General features: G+C 40.3%; 1 protein-coding gene across 1 annotated transcript in view; it reads left to right on the forward strand.

The window, feature by feature from the left end:
* Rbl2 (retinoblastoma-like 2) overlaps nt 1-19,773 on the forward strand; it is a 60,695-nt gene that overhangs the window by 24,642 nt on the left and 16,280 nt on the right. Inside the window, exons 10-17 of the mRNA XM_013027888.1 lie at nt 2,275-2,384; nt 3,937-4,040; nt 6,724-6,861; nt 8,902-9,066; nt 9,668-9,779; nt 17,169-17,435; nt 17,895-18,175; nt 18,259-18,435. Coding sequence (XP_012883342.1) covers nt 2,275-2,384; nt 3,937-4,040; nt 6,724-6,861; nt 8,902-9,066; nt 9,668-9,779; nt 17,169-17,435; nt 17,895-18,175; nt 18,259-18,435 — 1,354 coding nt within the window. The remainder of the gene's footprint in view (nt 1-2,274; nt 2,385-3,936; nt 4,041-6,723; nt 6,862-8,901; nt 9,067-9,667; nt 9,780-17,168; nt 17,436-17,894; nt 18,176-18,258; nt 18,436-19,773) is intronic.

The raw sequence follows: 19,773 nt of genomic DNA on the forward strand, positions 1-19,773 counted from the left end.
TCTTTTTGCTTATGTGGTGCTGAGGAATCGAACCCAGGGCCTCGAGCATGCAAGGCAAGCGCTCTACCACTGAGCCACCTTCCCAGCCCAGAAACATGTTTTTTTGAGATGGCATTTTTACTATGTTGCTTAGGTTGACCTGCAACTTTACTATGTAGCTCAGGCTGTCTTTGAACTTGATTTTCATGCCTTAGTCTCTTAAGTAGCTGGTAAAAGCACATTTTTTTCCCCCTCAGTATTAGAGTTTTAAATCAGTTCTTTGTAATTACTAGGCAGGCATTATATCACTGGAGCCACTCCTCCAGCCCTTCTTGCTCTACCTATAGATAGTCTTTTTTGCCATAATCTTCCTATTTATGCTACCTGATGTAGCTGGGATTATAAGCTTATGCTATAACATGATTTTTCTGTTGAGAAGGGGCCTCAAAACTGAGATCTCAAGTTTCTAGGTTTACTAGCATAAGCCAATGAACTTGGATGGTAGAGTGTTTTACACACACATTTCTTTTTACTTCCTCTCTCCCGCTCTTCTTTCCCTCCCATTCTCCCTTCCTCTCTTCTTCCCTCCCACTCTTCCTTCCCTCTCTTCCTTCCGTTCACAGTTCTAGAGACTGAACTTGTATTTGCTAGGCATGTGTTCTATCAATTGTTCAATGCCCACAGCTGCCCCATTTATGCATATGTTTTATTTATGAGCCTATTTTGAATTCTTTGTGTTTCAAGATCTTTACAATCCCTAGCTAGTCATAATAGTTTTAATCTTCAGAGCTGGGAAGATGGCTCAGTGGTAGAGTGCTTGCCTTGCATGCATGAGGCCCTGGGTTCGATTCCTCAGCACCACATAAGCAGAAAAAGCTGGAAATGGCACTGTGGCTCAAGTGGTAGAGTGCTAGCCTTGAGCTGAAGAGCTGAGGGTCAGTGCCTAGGCCCAGAGTTTAGGCCACACGACCAAAAACAAAAAAATAGTTTTAATCTTAAGCAGCATTAATGACGTTAAATATTACCAGTAGATGTTAGGTAAAAGGTGCATGCATGTGTTCCTAAGTAGAATTCTGGGTTATATGTGTTATATATAATATTCTAAACTTGCTGCAGTTTTACAGTGAACCTATTCATTTATGATCAAAATTAAAACATAGTTGCTATAAAAGCTCACATGGTAATTGTTTTTGTTGCTTCCACATTGAACTCATATTGCTTCCCTATAAGAAATCAATTATTAAACTCTAGTGGAAACAAAAGAAATTCTAATGGCCAGCCACCAGTGGCTCACTCCAGTAATCCTAGCTACTCAGGAGGCCGAGAGCTGGGGATCATAGGAAAAGTCTGTGAGACTCTTATTTCCAAATAAGCTCCAAAAAATGCTGGAAAGGGAGCTGAAGCTCAAGTGGTAGAGCACTACCCTTGAACAAAAAGGCTCAGGTACAGTGCCCAGGCCCTGAGCTCAAGACCAGCATATGCGTACCTTCCCCCTTTTCCCCCCTCCCCCCTTTTCTCTTCTCTCTCTCCTCTTTCTCATCCTAGTAATGGTTTCTAATTTGTTCTGTTTTCCTCTAGGAAGGTTGGGCTTTTGTTTTTTGTTTATTTTGTTGTTTTTTATTGTAACAAGTATTTGAAATCAAGGCTTGACAATAGATGGGTAGGTATTTGATTACATGAGTCATATCTCAACTTTTTGTTTCTATTACTTTTCAAATAAAGTTTTCAATTCCCAAGACAGCTTGGACCACAGTCCTATTTATATTTTGCACATAGCTGGGATGACAAACACACAACATTGTATCCAGTTGTGAGATGGAATGTCACAAACTTTTTTCCTGGGCTAGCCTCAAACCATCTTCTCCATCTCTCCCTCCTAAGAAGCTAGGATTACAAGCATGCACCATTTTTGCCTGGCTCTTTCAGATTTCTCAATTGGGAATTGTGTTCTAGGCAGTCCATTGAGGGAAATTTTGGTTGTCATCAATGATTGGAGGTGTGTTATAAGTCATGTGGGGCCAGTTATCACATTCCAATGGGCCCCGGGCCAAGGTTGTTAAACTTACTGTAGAAACACATGCAGCCCCATGCAAGAAATACCTTTTTCACTCAAAACAGTACCACTACCACCACCACCACCTTTGAAAAGAGGTATGGGATTTTCTGAATTAATTTGAGGAAGTATACAGTGTCTATTCACATTATTTTGTATTTACATGTTCATGAAATTAAAATTAACCATTATATCCCTTGTGATTTGGCAAGACATTTACATTAGATCTTATTACTTTTTAGGACATGTTCCAGGGATCCAACCCAGGCTATTGCTAACAGATTGAAAGAAATGTATGAAATATATTCTCAGCATTACAAGCTAGATGAGGATTTTAGTAACTGTGCTAAAGGTAAGGTTTAATATTGTGTATGTGACTCTTCATGTTAACATTTAACTACATGGATTCCTTTTTCAGCAACTTGAGTCAGAAACATAAGGAAGACTCAGGATTTTAGGTTGAAGGCTAGAATGTGACTCTCTGTACTTTCTGTCATGCCAGTGATTTCTGATTTCACAGAGGAATTTTAAGTTATTACTTTCATTATATTGGTCTTTTGGTACTTTCTTAATTTATAAATTCTTTTTTCTTTTTTTTTGGGGGGGGTCTGGTCATGGGGCCTGAACTCTGGGCCTGGGCACTGTCCCTCAGCTCTTCAGCTCAAGGCTAGCACTCTACCACTTGAGCCACAGCGCCACTTCCGGTTTTTTCCCTTTTGCTTATGTGGTGCTGAGGAATCGAACCCAGGGCCTCATGCATGCAAGGCAAGCGCTCTACCACTGAGCCACCTTCCCAGCCCAATATATAAATTCTTTAGTTATCATTTGTCAAGTGGAAGCTAATGTAAGAATTTCGATTCTACAGTAAAGAAAGAATAGTACAGAAGACTTACAGATTGCTGGGGAGGTTGTAATACTGAATATGTAAAAAGAAACATCTTGGCAATAGAATCCAGTTTTAAATACAGAATTCCTTTGTGTTTCATATATACCTTATACACATAGACTAACAGGTTTTTTAGTCTATCACATGAGCTCAGGTGTAGAATATTCAACTTGCAGCGTTACACTGGTATTCAAAGTTTCAAGAAGTCTGGAATATTTTGGATGTTGATTCTCCACTTCACAGATGCTGGCCTGGGAATTGTTTGACCCAAGTATATGTAGAATAGTAAACTAATTACAAACCTCTTACCATATATATAATTATTCCACTTCCTGTTCCTATAACAAAAGGCCTGGGATAATACCTGAAAATAGGTGATCAAGTAGCTTTGTTTCTTTGGGCCTGTGGTGATGGCAGTGGGAGGGAGACAGCAGTCTCCCAGCAGGCTCCCTCCAAAGGCTTAAGCATCTCCCACCTCCCATTTGTGCCAACATGGAACCAATACTTTAACAAATTGGCCTTTGTAGGTAGTCATCACCAAAACTACAACAGCTTTATTTTACTCATAAATACAGAAAATAAAAGGAATGAATTGGTTCTGGGCTTAAACTCAGAGCCCGAGTGCTGACTCTGAATTTCTTTTGCTCAAGGTTAGAGCACTACCACTGGAGCCACAGCTTTCTTCTAGCATTTATGGTCATGTTTTGGAGTTAAGATTGCCACAGAATTTTCTGTCTGGAGTTCTCAGTCTCCTGAATAGCTAGGATTACAGGCATGAGCCACCAGCACCTGTTAAAAGGAATGAATCTTAATGGAATGATAAGTTCTTTGCATGCAACTTTTATCTCAGATTTAGAAAAATGTGAATATTACCATGAAGAACATTAAGGAATCTTAAGGATAATTGAATCAACAATTGTAGAAATTTTATTTTATAGATAGGAAGGGATGGATCTCCATTTTCTGCAATACTTATTTTCCTTGTATTTGACTTTTGTGTTTTTATGTATTTGTACAGAAATTGCCAGCAAACATTTTCGTTTCGCAGAAATGCTTTACTATAAAGTATTGGAATCTGTTATTGAGCAGGAACAGAAAAGATTGGGAGACATGGATTTATCTGTGAGTATAAATCATCAGAGTGAAACATTTTCAGTCTTCCCTGAAACCCCCAAAATAAGCTATTACTAGATGTGATGTATGGCTTTAGGGAGTAAGATTAGCACCTAAGGAAACTTGTGCACCAAGCCCTCTCATCTTCATCTTCATCAACAGAAGAAGTTAGTCTTTATCACCGTAGCAAGTCATATGTTATAGTGAACATATTTTATGGGAGAAACCATGAGGCCCTGAATTCAAACCTAAAAATTATAAAACTATTCTAATTCCTTGTGGATATTTTCACTTCTTTTCCCGCTGTTAGTGATTGAACTCAAGGCCTCACACTTCATAGGTAAGCACTGTACAAGTAAATATGTATCTCAGCTTTTTACAAAAATTGGGACAAAGTCTTGCTGTAATAGCTCAGGCTAGTTCTGAACTTGCGATCCTCCAGCCTCTGCCTCTTGACTGTACCATTACACCTGCTTACATTGCTTGTATATATGTAGTATGTATACACATATATATCTGGTTGTACAAAGGACTGTTGTATGACTTAATTTTTTTTTTTGCCAGTCCTGGAGCTTGAACTCAGGGCCTGGGCACTGTCCTTGAGCCTCCATGTGCTCAAGGCTAGTGCTCTACCACTTGAGCCACAGTACTACTTCTGGCTTTTTCTGTTTGTGTGGTACTGAGGAATCAAACCCAGAGCTTCATACATGCTAGGCAAGCACTCTACCACTAAGCCACATTCCCAGCCCTGACTTAATTTTTTGTGTATGAAACACATACTGATAGTATATAAACTGTTAGTATGATTTAGGCTGGAGTATTGTGAATACTCATAAATACATATCTAAAAATCTTTTTTTACCGTGCTAAAATATACTTAATAAGTAGTATTTTAATCTTTTAAAGTTTTTTGCTTTTTTATTTATGTGCTGGATCTGGGACTTGACTTCAGGGCTTGGGTACTATACCTGAGCATTTTTTCTCAAGGCTAGCACTTTGCCATTTGAGTCACAGCTCCACTTCTGACTTTTTTTGATGGTTAACTGGAGATAAGAACTCATAGGGGCTGGGAAGGTGGCTCAATGGTAGAGTGCTTGCCTTGCATGCATGAGGCCTTGGGTTTGATTCCTCAGCACCACATAAGCAGAAAAAAAAAGCCGGAAGTGGCGCTGTGGCTCAAGTGGTAGAGTGCTAGCCTTGAGCTGAAGAGCTGAGGGACAGCGCCCAGGCCCAGAGTTCAGACCCCACGACCAGATCCCCCCAAAAAAGCTCATAGACTTTTCTGTTTAGGATGGCTTCAGATCGAGATCCTTAGATCTCAGCTTCCTGAGTAGCTAGGATTATAGGCAAAAGCAACCAGTGCCTGGCAGTCATCTTTAAGTTTATAACTCAGTGGCATTAAGCTTACTAACAGTGTTAAGTATATACTACCACTATCCATCTATAGAAATTTTCAACTTTACGAACAGTGTAGACCCACTTAACACAAATCCCTTTTTTTTTTTTTTTTTGTTGGTTGTGGGACTTGAACTCTGGGCCTGGGCGCTGTCCCTCAGCTCTTCAGCTCAAGGAGAGCGCTCTACCACTTGAGCTACAGCACCACTTCCGGTTTTCTAGTGGTTTATTAGAGATAGGAGTCTCACGGTCTTTCCTGCCCGGGCTGGCTTTGAACCATGATCCTCAGATCTCAGCCTCCTGAGTAGCTAGGATTACAGGTGTGAGCCACCAGCGCCCGACTCACAAGTCCCTTTTCACTCCTGACAGCCCCTGCTAGTGTTTCTTTCTCCTTTGTCTTCTACATTAAATCTGTTAACTTTTTTTGGGGGGGGGATTAGTCATAGGGCTTCAACCCAGGGCCTAGGGTTCTGTCCCTTAGCTCTTTTACTCTGCCACTGAGCCACAGCTCCATTTCAGGTTTTCTGGTGGTTAATTTGAGGTAAGAACCTCAAGGGCTTTCTTACCTGAGTTGGCTGTGAATCTAGATCCTCAGATCTCAGCCTCCTGAGTAGCTATCATTACAGGTATGAGCCAACAGCATTTGGCTACCTGTTGACTTTTTTTTATTTTTTGGGGGGGGGTCCAGTGATGGGGCCTGAACTCTGGGCCTGGGCGCTGTTCCTCAACTCTTCAGCTCAAGGCTAGCACTCTACCACTTGAGCCACAACACCACTTCTGGCGCCCAGGCCAACTCAGGTAAGAAAGCCACTATCATAGAAGAGAGCTGTAATGCAAGACAGCGGTAACTGGTAGATAATCACCTATCAAAAGTCCACAAGTAGGGCTGGGAAGATGGCTCAGTGGTAGAGCGCTTGCCTTGCATGAGGCCCTGGGTTCGATTCCAGCTCTCTTCTATGATAGTGGCCTATTATTATATAATGTTACTATGTTGTGACATCTTGCTATGTCATTATTCTAAGTGTGTGTGTGTGTGTGTGTGTGTGTGTGTGTTTTGGTTAGGGATGTAATTATGTTTATTCTGTTTATTTTGGAACATACAAGATTTTTTTTTGAAAATGCTTATATATTCCTTTATTTTTTTTTAATGAAAAGATCAATTTATTTGTGAAAGTTAAGGGTTTTGTAGCAAAGTAAACACATCCTCTCAGAAAATAAAACGTCTTTTGGTGTTTGATTAAAGGGACCTTTTTAGAGTAGACTAATGTTTGTAAATGCTGTTACCTTTGTTTTATAGGGTATTCTGGAACAGGATGCATTCCATAGATCACTCTTGGCCTGCTGCCTTGAAGTCATCACTTTTTCTTACAAGCCTCCTGGGAATTTTCCACTCATTGCTGAAATATTTGATGTTCCGCTTTATCATTTTTATAAGGTATTTTTCCAAAATATACTGCATGTTGATGAGACCACCTTCTTGTTGTCATGTAATTTTTATTAGCATGTAAGTATTTTAAACTATTTTAAATTACATATTCAATAATCCAGCAGAAAAGAAACAGGACATTCTTTTTTTTTTTTTTTTCATTTTTGCTTATGTGGTGCTGAGGAATCGAACCCAGGGCCTCATGCATGCAAGGCAAGCACTCTACCACTGAGCCACCTTCCCAGCCCCAAAACAAGACATTCTTAAGAGCTATATAAATTTGTGTAACACACAGTAGTTTGAAAGATCTCTCTTGGATAAAACCTTCATTTGATTACTACCTCATGAAAGATTTTGGAATATTTTTGTCTTAGGAGCCAAGGAGGATTTAAAGAGTAGCTTGAAAGCTAGAAGCTAATCTTGTACAGCAGCTTCCTGTTGAAAGTCCTTTTTTTTTTTTTTTTTAAATGAAAGACTATTTAACTTTCAGGGAAAAACAAAACAATTCTCTATCATTCTTTAGTTTTTATGACCCAGACTAGTCTCAAACTTGTGATCCTACTGCCTCAGACTCACAGGTGCCTGTTACAGAAAGTCAGTTGTGGCATGGTTTGTTTCCTTTTTTTTTTTTTGGTCAGTCTTGGGGCTTGAACTCTGGGCCTGGGTGCTATCCCTCAGCTCTTCAGTTCAAGGCGAGTATGCTGCTGCCTGAGCCATGGCACCACTTCCAGTTTTCTAGTGGTTTATTGGAGATAAAAGTCTCACAGACTTTCCTACCCGGGCTGGCTTTGAATCGTGATCCTCAGATCTCAGCCTACTGAGTAGCTAGGATTACAGGCATGAGCCACGTCACCCGGCTTGTTTCCTTTTTTGATACTAATGTAACGTGTGATCAAAATTTTATAGTGTCACTGGCTGTGTTTTTTTTGACTGTGTGTGGTGCTGAGGATGAAACCCATGTGTATGCTAGGTAAATGCTTGACCACTGAGTTATATTCTCAGTCCTCTAGAGCTTTTTAACAGAAGTTTTTTTCAGGTATTGGAGATTAATAAGCACATACTCTACCATTGACCTACATATCCAGTCTTTTAATATAAAACTTTAAGAGTAATGTTTTCATTTATTTATTTTTTTTTGGTCGGTCGTGGGGCTTGAACTCTGGGCCTGGGCGCTGTCCCTCAGCTCTTCAGCTCAAGGAGAGCGCTCTACCACTTGAGCTACAGCGCCACTTCCGGTTTTCTGGAGGTTTATTGGAGATAGGAGTCTCACGGTCTTTCCTACCCGGGCTGGCTTTGAACCACGATCCTCAGATCTCAGCCTCCTAAGTAGCTAGGATTACAGGCGTGAGCCACCAGCGCCCGGCTAAGAGTAATGTTTTCAAAATCAATGAACAAGGCATATTTTATTTATTTTTTTTTATTGTAAAGATACTATATAGAAGGTTACAGTTACATGAGTAAGGTAATGAGTACACTTCCTATTGAGCATTGTTACCCCCTCCATTGTTTTCCCCCTACTATCCCTTCCATATTTTAAAATAAATTTTGAAATGCATCACATTAAAAATATTTTATATATGTAAGTTTTCACAAATACGGTAAAAAGGGCAGCTGTATCAAAGTAAACTTTCAAAACAAACTTGTAATTTTGATAAATTATTTGTCTAATTTAAAGAGATTTTTATTTATTTTTTTTGGTTAGTCATGGGGCTCGAACTCTGGGCCTGGGTGCTGTCCCTGAGCTCTTCAACTCATGGAGAGTGCTCTACCACTTGAACCATAGCACCACTTCTGTTTATTTGGTGGTTAATTGGCCTCTCAGGGACTTTCTTGCCAGGGCTGGCTTTTAACCGCCATCCTCAGATCTCAGCCTCCTGAGTAGCTAGGATTACAGGTGTGAGCTACCTGCACCTGGCTTTTAAAGAGATATTTAAGTACTGTGCCTATTTTGCTTTTTTAATACTAAAATTATTTTATATTAAATTTTTTGTGTGAAAAATCATAATTATTATGATTATTAAGTGAACCAAGGCATTTTCTTTATTTCAGGTAATAGAAGTATTCATTAGGGCAGAAGATGGCCTTTGTAGAGAAGTGGTAAAACACCTGAATCAGATTGAAGAACAGATATTAGATCATTTAGCATGGAAACCAGAGTCTCCACTCTGGCAAAGAATTAAAGACAATGAAAACAGAGTTCCTACATGTGAAGAGGTTTGTGTAAATACTATAATATCTTTCTATAAGATAAGTAAATCAGTATCTTCTGTTCATAGTCTCCTTCTACCAGACAACAATTAAACTTTGTATCTCCTCTCTAGGGGTGGAAATTCAGTGTTCCTTTAAAATTGATCAAGTCTTCTGTTCCCTACAATGGTGCTATTTTCACTCTAGAAATAGGTAATGAAGGTTTCATCACCAGTGTCCTATTACAAAGTTGGGATTTTTTTTTTTTTTGGTTACTTGTGGGACCTGAACTCTGGATCTAGCCACTGTCCTTCAGCTCTTCAGCTCAAGGCTAACTCTCTACCACTGAGCCATAGCACCACTTCTGGCTTTTTCTGCTTACATGGTGCTGAGGAATTGAAACCAGGGCCTGCACTCTACAACTGAACCACCTTCCTAGGCCCAAAGTTTGGAATTTTTAGACTTGCAGAATGTTCTTAGCTTTAATGTGAACACAGAGAAGATAGTTTAATTATGGTGGAATAACTGAAATACCAAGATAGTTTTCTTTAATTTTAGAGTACTGCTAATTATAGTGAACATTGCTGGTTTTGACCATTGCCATTTTGTGCAAATAATCCTTTTTTAGGTCATGCCACCTCAGAACCTGGAAAGAACAGATGAAATTTGTACTGTTGCTTCCCCTTTAACTCCCAGAAGGGTGAGTGAAATTCGTGCTGATACTGGAGGACTTGGAAGAAGTAAGTTTAAAATACTAAGAGGAATATTTTGGAGCCTTATATCTAGAAATTTAAATTTCATCTAAATCTATAAGTAAAATACCCTATGAGTCACTTAAAATATTCATGGACCACCAAAAGTAATACTTTAAAAGAATATTTTAAGTCTGTTTCAAAAGACTTTTAAGCAAATATGTGTATACATACATATATATATATACATATATAAATGCATATATATGTATATATACATACACTTTTTTTTTTCTGATCCTGAGCCTTGAACTAAGGGCCTAGGCATTATACCTGAGCCTGTTTGTGCTCAAGGCTAGTGGTCTACCACTGGAGCTCCAATACTACTACCAGCTTTTTTTGAGTACTTTACTAGAGGACTTTCCTGCGTAGGCTGGCTTCGAACCGTGATCCTCACATCTCAGCCTCCTGAGTGGCTAGGATGACAGGTGTGAGCCACCAGCATCCAGCTTTAAGCATATTTTAAAAAGGATAGAATACTATATATTTAATATAGTTCTTATCCAGCTGTGTATTCCTTTCCTAAAATCTGAAGAAACAGATACCATCTTGAGGACTGAGCTGCATGATCTAGTCAGGTACAGATAAGCCTGTTAGATAAGAGGACTCCTAGGCCTTAAAGGTTTTCACCTTTGTCTCTTGAGCTATGCTACCATGTGGTGAGGGCTAGCCCAATCATTACAGAAAAGATCAGGCGTGCCATACATCTGGTTTATTTCTTTTTTTTTTTTTTGTCGGTCGTGGGGCTTGAACTCTGGGCCTGGGCACTGTCCCTCAGCTCTTCAGCTCAAGGCGAGCGCTCTATCACTTGAGCTACAGCGCCACTTCCGGTTTTCTGGTGGTTTATTGGAGATAAGAGTCTCACGGTCTCTCCTGCCCAGGCTGGCTTTGAACCGCGATCCTCAGATCTCAGCCTCCTGAGTGGCTAGGATTACAGGTGTGAGCCACCAGCGCCCGGCACATCTGGTTTATTTCTTAGGCAGTTCTTTATATCATGTGTTCGGTAAAAGGTTTAACTTGCAGAGAGGAAGGGGTGAGGTGAATGCAGTCTTTATATTCAAAACATATCCTAAGAAACTAAGAAAATTGAGAGGAGAAATGTTGAAACAGGTGATAGTGATCATGCAGATCAACATGTATTGTACTTGTAGACTCATTTGTTGACGTGTAACTCCTTTTTGTACAACTAAGAGATAATAAAAATATAATTTAAAAATTTAGATATAGGAAATAGCTACTGTTTTGTGATGCTCAGAATTAGCCCCAAGGCCTCTCACATGCCGCACACAAGTCTTTTTGCCACTGAACTACACTTGTAGTCTCACTTTTCTTTTTTTTTTCCTTTTTGCAAATTCTTTATTTCACAAATTTTACAGTATTGTGGGGTAGTGATGCTTAATTAAAATCATAAACACATTCTAACTTTCATGGCACAAATTGTCTCTCACGATCTATAAAGTTTATGAGTGCTATGAGCTTTGATAGTACAGTTATTTCTTCCACATTGGGTGATTTGTACATTCCTTTCCTTTTGCATAGTGTCAGCTGTTCCCTCTTTCCCACTCATTCCTTCCCTTCCTCCCATCGCTGCCATTGAGTTGCTTGGTTTGTTTTGATCAATGTCCAGTGCAGCTGATGGGTCCCACTGTTGTATGTTTTCCCCTGATTCCCTCTAGTTCTGTGTCCTCCTCCTAATTTTCCTTCGGTGTGCACATATATACTATATGTGTGATCAGATGAATAGAGGTCCTTTGTTTCTCAAGTCTTGTCAACTCTGTCATATCACCTTAATTTTTGGATTTAACATCCACTTATCAGGGAGACTATGTACTGTTTGTCTCTTTGCTCTTGGCTTACCTCACTCAACATGATTTCTTCTAGTTCCATCCATTTTCCTGCAATGCCATGATTTTGTCCTTTCTAATGGCTGCATAATACTCCATTGCGTATAGATACCACAATTTTTGGATCCATTCATCTGTGGTGGGGCATCTGGGTTGTTTCCACATCTTGGCTATTGTGAACAGTGCTGCAATAAACATGGAGGTGCATGTGTCCTTGTATCCTGGTTCCTGTTGTTCGGGATAGATGCCTAGGAGTGGTATGGCTGGGTCATAGGGGAGGTCTATATTTAGCTTTCTGAGGACCCTCCAGACTGCTTTCCAAAGTGGTTGTATAAGTGTACATTCTTCCCACCAGCAGTGTAATAGGGTTCCTCTTTCTCTACATCCCCTCCAGCAATTGTCGTTGGCTGACTATAGGATGTGGACCATTCTGACTGGGGTAAGGTGGTATTTCAGGGTTGTCTTTATTTGCATTTCCTTCACAACCAGGGATGGTAAACATTTCCTCATGTGTTTCTTTGCCATTTTTATCCCTTCTTCTGAGAAGTCTCTATTTAGTTCCCTTGTCCATTTAATAATTGGTTTGTTGGATTTGGGAGGGATTCATTTCTTGAGTTCCCTGTATATACTGGATATTAACCCCTTGTCTGATATATTGCTGGTAAATACTTTTTCCCAGTTAGTTGGTTGTCTTTCTAGCTTGGTTGCTATATCTTTAGCTGTGCAGAAGCTTTTTATTTTAAGGTAGTCCCGTTTGTCAAGTTTCTCTCCAATTCTCCAATTTGTTGTGACCCCGGGACTCTGTTCAGGAAGTTCCTGCCTGTGCCTATAAGTCAAAGTATCTTTCCTACTCTATCTTGCAGTAGTTTCAGAGATTCAGGTTTGATGTTAAGGTCTTCAATCCATCTTGAGTTGATGTTAGCGCATGGTGACAGGCTGGGATCCACTTTTAGTTTTCTGTATGTGACCGCCCAGTTTTCCCAGGCCCAGTAGTTGAACAGGCTGTGCTTCTTCCACTGTATGTCTTTGGTTCCTTTGTCAAATATCAGCTGACTGTAAGTGTTTGATTTCTGGATCTTCTATTCCATTGGTCTTGGAGTCTGTTTTTGTGCCAGTACCATGCTGTCTTTGTTATTATGGCTCTATAGTAGAGTTTGAAGTCTGGCATCGAGGTCTTTCCCATGTTGTCTTTTTTGCCTAGAATTGTTTTGCCTATTCTAGGTTTTTTGTTGTTCCATATGTATTTTTGGTCTGTTTTCTGTATTTCAGTAATGTATGTCATTGGGATTTTAATAGGAATTGCATTGAATTTGTATATTAATTTTGGCAGTATGGCTATTTTCACTATATTAAGTCTGCCTATCCAAGAGCATGGAAGGTCTTTCCATTTCCTGGTGTCTTCTGTAATTTAAGTTTTTATAGTTTTCATTAAATAGTTCTTTTATATCTTTGGTTAGGTTAATTCCTAAATATATTTGGAGGGGTTATTGTGAATGGGGTTGTTTCCTTTATTTCTCTTTCTGCTTGTACATTGTTGGTGTACAGGAAGGTGACTGATTTTTGTGGGTTGATTTTGTATCCCGCTACTTTGCCAAAGTCTCATTTTTCTTTTAAAGAATAATTGTGCAGCCGGGCGCCGGTGGCTCACGCCTGTAATCCTAGCTACTCAGGAGGCTGAGATCTGAGGATCGTGGTTCAAAGCCAGCCCGGGCAGGAAAGACTGTGAGACTCCTATCTCCAATTAACCACCAGAAAAACGGAAGTGGCGCTGTAGCTCAAGTGGTAGAGCGCTCTCCTTGAGCTGAAGAGCTGAGGGACAGCGCCCAGGCCCAGAGTTCAAGCCCCACGACCGACAAAAAAAAAAAAAAAAAAGAATAATTGTGCAGACCCAAACATTCTGAATTATTGAATTATATTAGACTACTCTTATATTTAATGGTAGGGGGGCTGGGAATGTGGCATAGTGGTAGAGTGCTTTCCTAGCATGCATGAAGCCCTGGGTTTGATTCTCAGTACCACATAAACAGACAAGGCTGGGCATGGCACTATGGCTCAAGTGATAGAGTGCTAGTCTTGAACAAAAGAAGCTTAGGGGGGCTGGGAAGGTGGCTCAGTGGTAGAGTGCTTGCTTTGCATGCATGAGGCCGTGGGTTGGATTCCTCAGCGCCACATAAGCAAAAAGAAAAAAAAGCCAGAAGTGGCGCTGTGGCTCAAGTGGTAGAGCGCTACACTAGCCTTGAGCTGAAGAGCTGAGGGACAGCACCAGGCTCAGTGTTCAGGCCCCACGACCGGACCCCCCCAAAAAAAAAGAAGCTAAGGAACAGTGCCCAGGCCCTGAGTTCAAGCCCCATAACTAGGGGGGAAGAAAGAAATTACCTGGAAATCCTAGCACTTAGGCTATGGGAGGAGAATTACGCATTCAAGGTAAGCCTGGACTACACCAGCCTGTACTACCCCCATCTCAAAAACCAAAATAAATAAAAATGATCTCTGAAAATTTCCTTATTTCTAAAGAGATATGTAGCTTAACTTTTTCTGTTTATTATTTGGCTGGTCTTTTTTGGTCCTGTAGAATTTTCCCTTTCCTTTTTCTTTTTTTTAAATTTAAATTTTATTGTAAAGGTGTTGTATGGAGGGCCGAGGGGGTTACAGTTACATAAGTAAGACAATGAGAGTACATTTCATGTCCAACATTGTTACCCTCCTCTCATTTTTCTTCCACTTACTCCTCCCATGTTTTTCCTTTTCTAATGTATAGATTAAGATTTGACGCTAAAATTCACCTTAATTTTCCTTGTACCTGTTATTTCTCCATTTTCCTGAATGCTTTACATGATAGTGATCCCAGTGTAATTTCAGCAGGTTTGTAATAGAAGTCTATAAGCTTTTGGTTTTTGTTTTTGTGTGTGTGTGTGTGTAATGGTCGTAGGGCTTAAATAATTTAGAATCTGGTCTCTGTCTCAGCTTTTTTGTGCAATGTTAGCACTCTGCCCCTTGAGCCAGAGCTCCACTGACAGCTTGGTGGCTAATTGGAGATGCGATTCTCACAGACTTTTCTGCCTAAGTAGGTAGGATCACAGGCCTGAGATGCTGGCCCCTGGCACTTATGGTCATTCAGGGTTTACTTGTCAATGGCTTTTATGATTCCTACTTCAAGTCTTAGGTTTCAAAAACTACTAACTTGCAGGGAAAATGAAAAAGGAAGAGAAATGTTTGTGTCTTGAAAGTTCATATACTAGTGTGGGTACTAAAAATTAAGCTTTTTATTTGGAATAATGAGATAGTTTAATAAGTGTTAATGGCAGGGGCTGGGAAGGTGGCTCAGTGGTAGAGTGCTTGCCTTGCATGCATGAGGCCCTGGGTTTGATTCCTCAGCACCACATAGCAGAAAAAACTGGAAACGGTGCTGTGGCTCAAGTGGTAGAATGCTAGCCTTGAGCTGAAGAGCTGAGGGATAGCGCCCGGGCCCAGAGTTCAGGCCCCACGACCAACCAAAAAAAATAAAAATTGTGAGGTATGCCAGGTGCTGGTGGCTCATGCCTATAATCCTAGCTATTCAGGAGGCTGAGATCTGAGGATCATGGTTCAAAGCTAGCCCGGGCAGGAAAGTCCCTGACACTCTTACCTCCAATTAAACACCAGAAAACTGGACGTGGTGCTGTAGCTTAAGTGATAGAGCTCTATGCTTGAGCTCTTCAGCTCTTCAGACCCAGAGTTCAAGCCCCATGACCAACCAAAAATACAAAACTAGTATAATAAAAGCCATTGAACTACATAAATGGATGAAATGTATGGTATGTGAGCCATATCTCAATCTGAAAAAACAAAAACAGACTAGCTGGGCACTTGTGGCTCACACCTGTAATCCTAGCCATTCAGGAGACTGAGATTTGAGGATTGCAATTTAAAGCCAGCCCAGGCAAGAAGGTCCATGAGACTCTTATCTCCTATTAGCTACCAAAAAATAAAAATAAAAAAGGAGGGACAAAGGGTGAATTAATGTGCAGCAATGATACTTACTGAACACTATTTTGAAAATTATAGAAGTTGTGGGTGGGGATAAGAGGGAAAAACTTGGAGAACATGAGGGAAGGGGTGACGTTTTCCTAAAGAAATGTATTCTTCCTGACTTACACAACTGTAACCCCTTTGTACATAACCTTTATAATAATTTTTTTTTTTTTTTTGTCGGTCGTGGGGCTTGAACTCTGGGCCTGGGTGCTGTCCCTCAGCTCTTCAGCTCAAGGCGAGCGCTCTACCACTTGAGCTATAGCGCCACTTCCGGTTTTCTGGTGGTTTATTGGAGATAGGAGTTCTCACGGTCTCTCCTGCCCGGGCTGGCTTTGAACCTCAATCCTCAGATCTCAGCCTCCTGAGTAGCTAGGATTACAGGTGTGAGCCACCAGCGCCCGGCTTAATAAATTTTTTTAAAAGCCAGAAGTGGAGCTGTGGCTCAAGTGATAGAGCACTAGTCTTAAGTAAAAAAGCTCAGAGACATTGCCCAGACCCTGAGTGCAAGCCCCAAGAACCACAAAGAAACAAACAACCTTAACTGAATCTAACCCATGTATGTCTACCTTGATGAAGAACATTATTATTATTGATTTTGTATATGAAGAAAAAGAAAATGCACTAAAAGGTGGGGGGCACTGGGCGCAGTACTTAGGCGATAGAGATAACTGGGCAAAAGGTAGACTTCATCTCATCAATATACGTGCCTGTGGTCTCAACTACACAAGAAATGGTTAGGAGAATCTCCGTATGAGGCCAGTCTTGGACAAAAACAATGAAAGCTGAGACATGGTTCATGATAAAGCAGATGACATTGAATTCAAACTCATGTACTGCAAAAAAATAAAGAACCCCAGACAACAGTGTGGCTAAGTATGCTGTTCATGTTTATAGTTCCATCTATTTAGAAAGTAAAGATCAGGAAGATCGTGGTTCAAGGACAGCTTGGCCAAAAAGTAAGGCCACATTTCAACCAACAAAGCTAGGCATGGTACTTCATGCTTGTCATCCAGCTATGTAGGTGGTATAAGTAGAAGGATCTTAGTCTGAGGCCTGACCTGGACTAAAATAGAACTCTATGGGCGAACTTACCAAAAAAAGGGCTTGGTTGTGGTTCAAGTAGTGGTTCAAGTTTGAACATGCACATGTTCAAACTCCAGTACTGTTCAAACCGAACAGCTATGAGATGGGTTACCAACAAATCCTCTTACCAACTGCCGTCTTTATAGTGAAATTACATTGCACATGTGCTTGAATTTGAACATGATAATTCCTTAAATTAACTCATATATATTTGTAGTAGTTAGAAGACAAAACCTAAATTGATTTAGAAGGTAGACCAAGAAGCGAGTATGTGAGACAAAATGTTCTTTATAATTCATTAATTGTACATGTACTATGAGTTAGGTAATTTTTGTTTGCTTTTAAAATTATGAAGTATTTCTAACAATGTATTGCAGTTCTGTTTGGAAGTCAGATTTGTTCTCTTAGTGTTAAATGAGTTGATTTCTTTTGCTCCCAGGCATGACATCTCCAACCACATTGTATGATAGATACAGCTCACCAACAGTCAGTAGTACCAGAAGGAGGCTATTTGAGAGTGATAGCCCTTCTGATGGAGGGACAGCTGGGCGTGTCTCCCAACAGCCCCTAGTCAATGCTGTCCCTGTGCAGAATGTATCTGGAGAAACTGTTTCTGTTACACCGGTTCCTGGACAGACCCTGGTCACCATGGCAACAGCCACTGTTACAGCCAACAATGGACAAACAGTGACCATTCCAGTACAAGGTAAGGAGGGCAGAGTTGGACACTGAGTTTGTTCATTTGTTCCTTCCTTCCTTTCTTTCCTTCTCTCTGTTTCTTCTTTGCTGGTCCTACAGCTTAAATTCAGGGCCTGGATGCTGTCCCTGAGCCTCTTTGTGCTTAAGGCTAGTTCTCTACCACTTGAGCCACAGCACCACTTCCTGCTTTTTCTGAGTAGTTTATTGGAGGTAAGAGTCTCAGATTTTCCTGCCTGGGCCTGGCTTCCAACCACAATTCTCAGATCTCAGCCTCCTGAGTAACTAAGATTACAGGCGTAAGCCACCTAGTTCTGAGTTCTTGCATTTAATGGATAGTTACCTGAGATTTAGCAGGAGGGGCAATCTGAGATAGAGTGGCGAGGGATTAGGAGAAGTGAAATCTCTGCCAGGAAAACCTCATATTACCAACATTTTCTTTTTTCTCATCCTCTGTAACAAACTGTAGGTATTGCCAATGAAAATGGAGGGATAACATTCTTCCCAGTTCAAGTCAATGTTGGGGGGCAGGCACAGGCTGTTACTGGCTCTATCCAGCCCCTCAGTGCTCAAGCCCTGACTGGAAGTCTGAGTACTCAACAGGTGACAGGAACAACTTTGCAAGTCCCTGGTCAAGTATCCATTCAGCAGCTTTCCCCAGGTGGACAACAGCTTAAACAAGGCCAGCCTTTACCCAACGGCAGTGTTAGACCCAGGAAGACCAGCTCTTTATCACTCTTCTTTAGAAAGGTAAGTTACATACTCTTAAGCAAAGCATGTGCTTGCAAAATGTATGTTAAACAGAGTCTAAAGTAGTCTTGTTTATCTGTTAGGTTTACCACTTAGCTGGTGTCCGCCTTCGGGATCTTTGTGCTAAACTAGATATTTCAGATGAACTGAGGAAAAAAATCTGGACCTGCTTTGAATTCTCCATAATTCAGTGTCCTGAACTTATGATGGACAGACATCTGGACCAGTTGTTAATGTGTGCCATTTATGTGATGGCAAAGGTGAGTACCACTGGAGATTCTCCTTCATTACTCAGAACATTTTTAAACCGCCTTACTGAGATATCCAATCAGGTAAAATGAGTCAATATATTCACAGATACTGGCAAAGTTCAGCTTTAGAATATTCCAGTCTTTATGTTAATGTCTATATAGGATTGTTTCTACTCTTTGAATATTATGAATAATACTAGCATTTATGTATATGGTTTTTGTGACACCTGCTGTCATTTTCTAGGGCATAGTCCAAAGAATGCATTGATCATTATAACTTTTTTTTTCAAATTCTTTATTGTGATTAAGTGATTACATAGTTGCCCAAATTTCACAGTATTGTGAGATAGTGATGCTTAGTTATAGCCACAAACACATTCTAACTTTCATGAGACAAATTGTCTATCGTGGTCTATAACATTGATGAGTTCTTTGAGCTTTTTGCAATACAGTTATTTCTTCCACATTGGGTGATATGTACATTTCTTTTGTTTTGCATAGCATCAGCTGTTCCCTCTTTCCCACTCATTCCCTCCCTCCTATCACTGCTGTTGAGTTGCTTAGTTCATTTTGATCAATGTCCAGTGCAGCTGATGGGTCCCACTGTTGTATGTTCTACCCTGATTCCCTCTAGTTCTGTGTTGTCCTCCTGGTTTCCCTCCAATGTGCACATATATACCATATATGTGATTAGCAGCATGGGGTTATTTAGTAGTGATTCGACCAGATGAGTGGAAGTCCTTTGTTTCTTAAAGCTTTGTTAATTTTGTCGTATCACCTTACATTTTGGATTTAACATCCACTTATCAGGGAGACCATGTGCCATTTGTCTCTGCTCTTGGCTTACCTTGCTCAACATGGTTTCTTCTACATATAGCTATGTTTTAACCCTTTGAGGAACTGCCAGTTTTTCAATGTATGGTATCGTTTTAGATTAGCACAAACAACTTATAAAGGTCTTAATTTCTCTCTTTTCAGTTTATTATATTTGTATTGTCTTAAGGCTAGTGTTCTATCCCTTGAGCTAAGCTCCACTTCTGGCTTTTGGGTGGTTAATTGTAGATAAGAGTCTTAGCGATTTTCCTGCCCACGCTGGCCTCAAACTTTGATCCTCAGATCTCAGTTTATAAATGCAATTCTCATTTCTGATGTGTTCATTACAAGTGCATAGAAAGACAGTTTTAATATCTAGCAGTCTTGCTGAAGTCAGTTCTAATTTTAAGTAGATTCCTTAGGTTTGTCTTTGTACATGGTTATGTAATCTGCCTATTTTACTTGTCCATACTAAATGCCATGTATTTTCTTTTCCAATTACCATGACTCGAATACAATGCTGAAAGCAGAAAT

This window comes from Dipodomys ordii, unplaced genomic scaffold (assembly GCF_000151885.1).
Source record: "Dipodomys ordii isolate 6190 unplaced genomic scaffold, Dord_2.0 Scaffold106, whole genome shotgun sequence".
NCBI classification, from domain to species: domain Eukaryota; kingdom Metazoa; phylum Chordata; class Mammalia; order Rodentia; family Heteromyidae; genus Dipodomys; species Dipodomys ordii.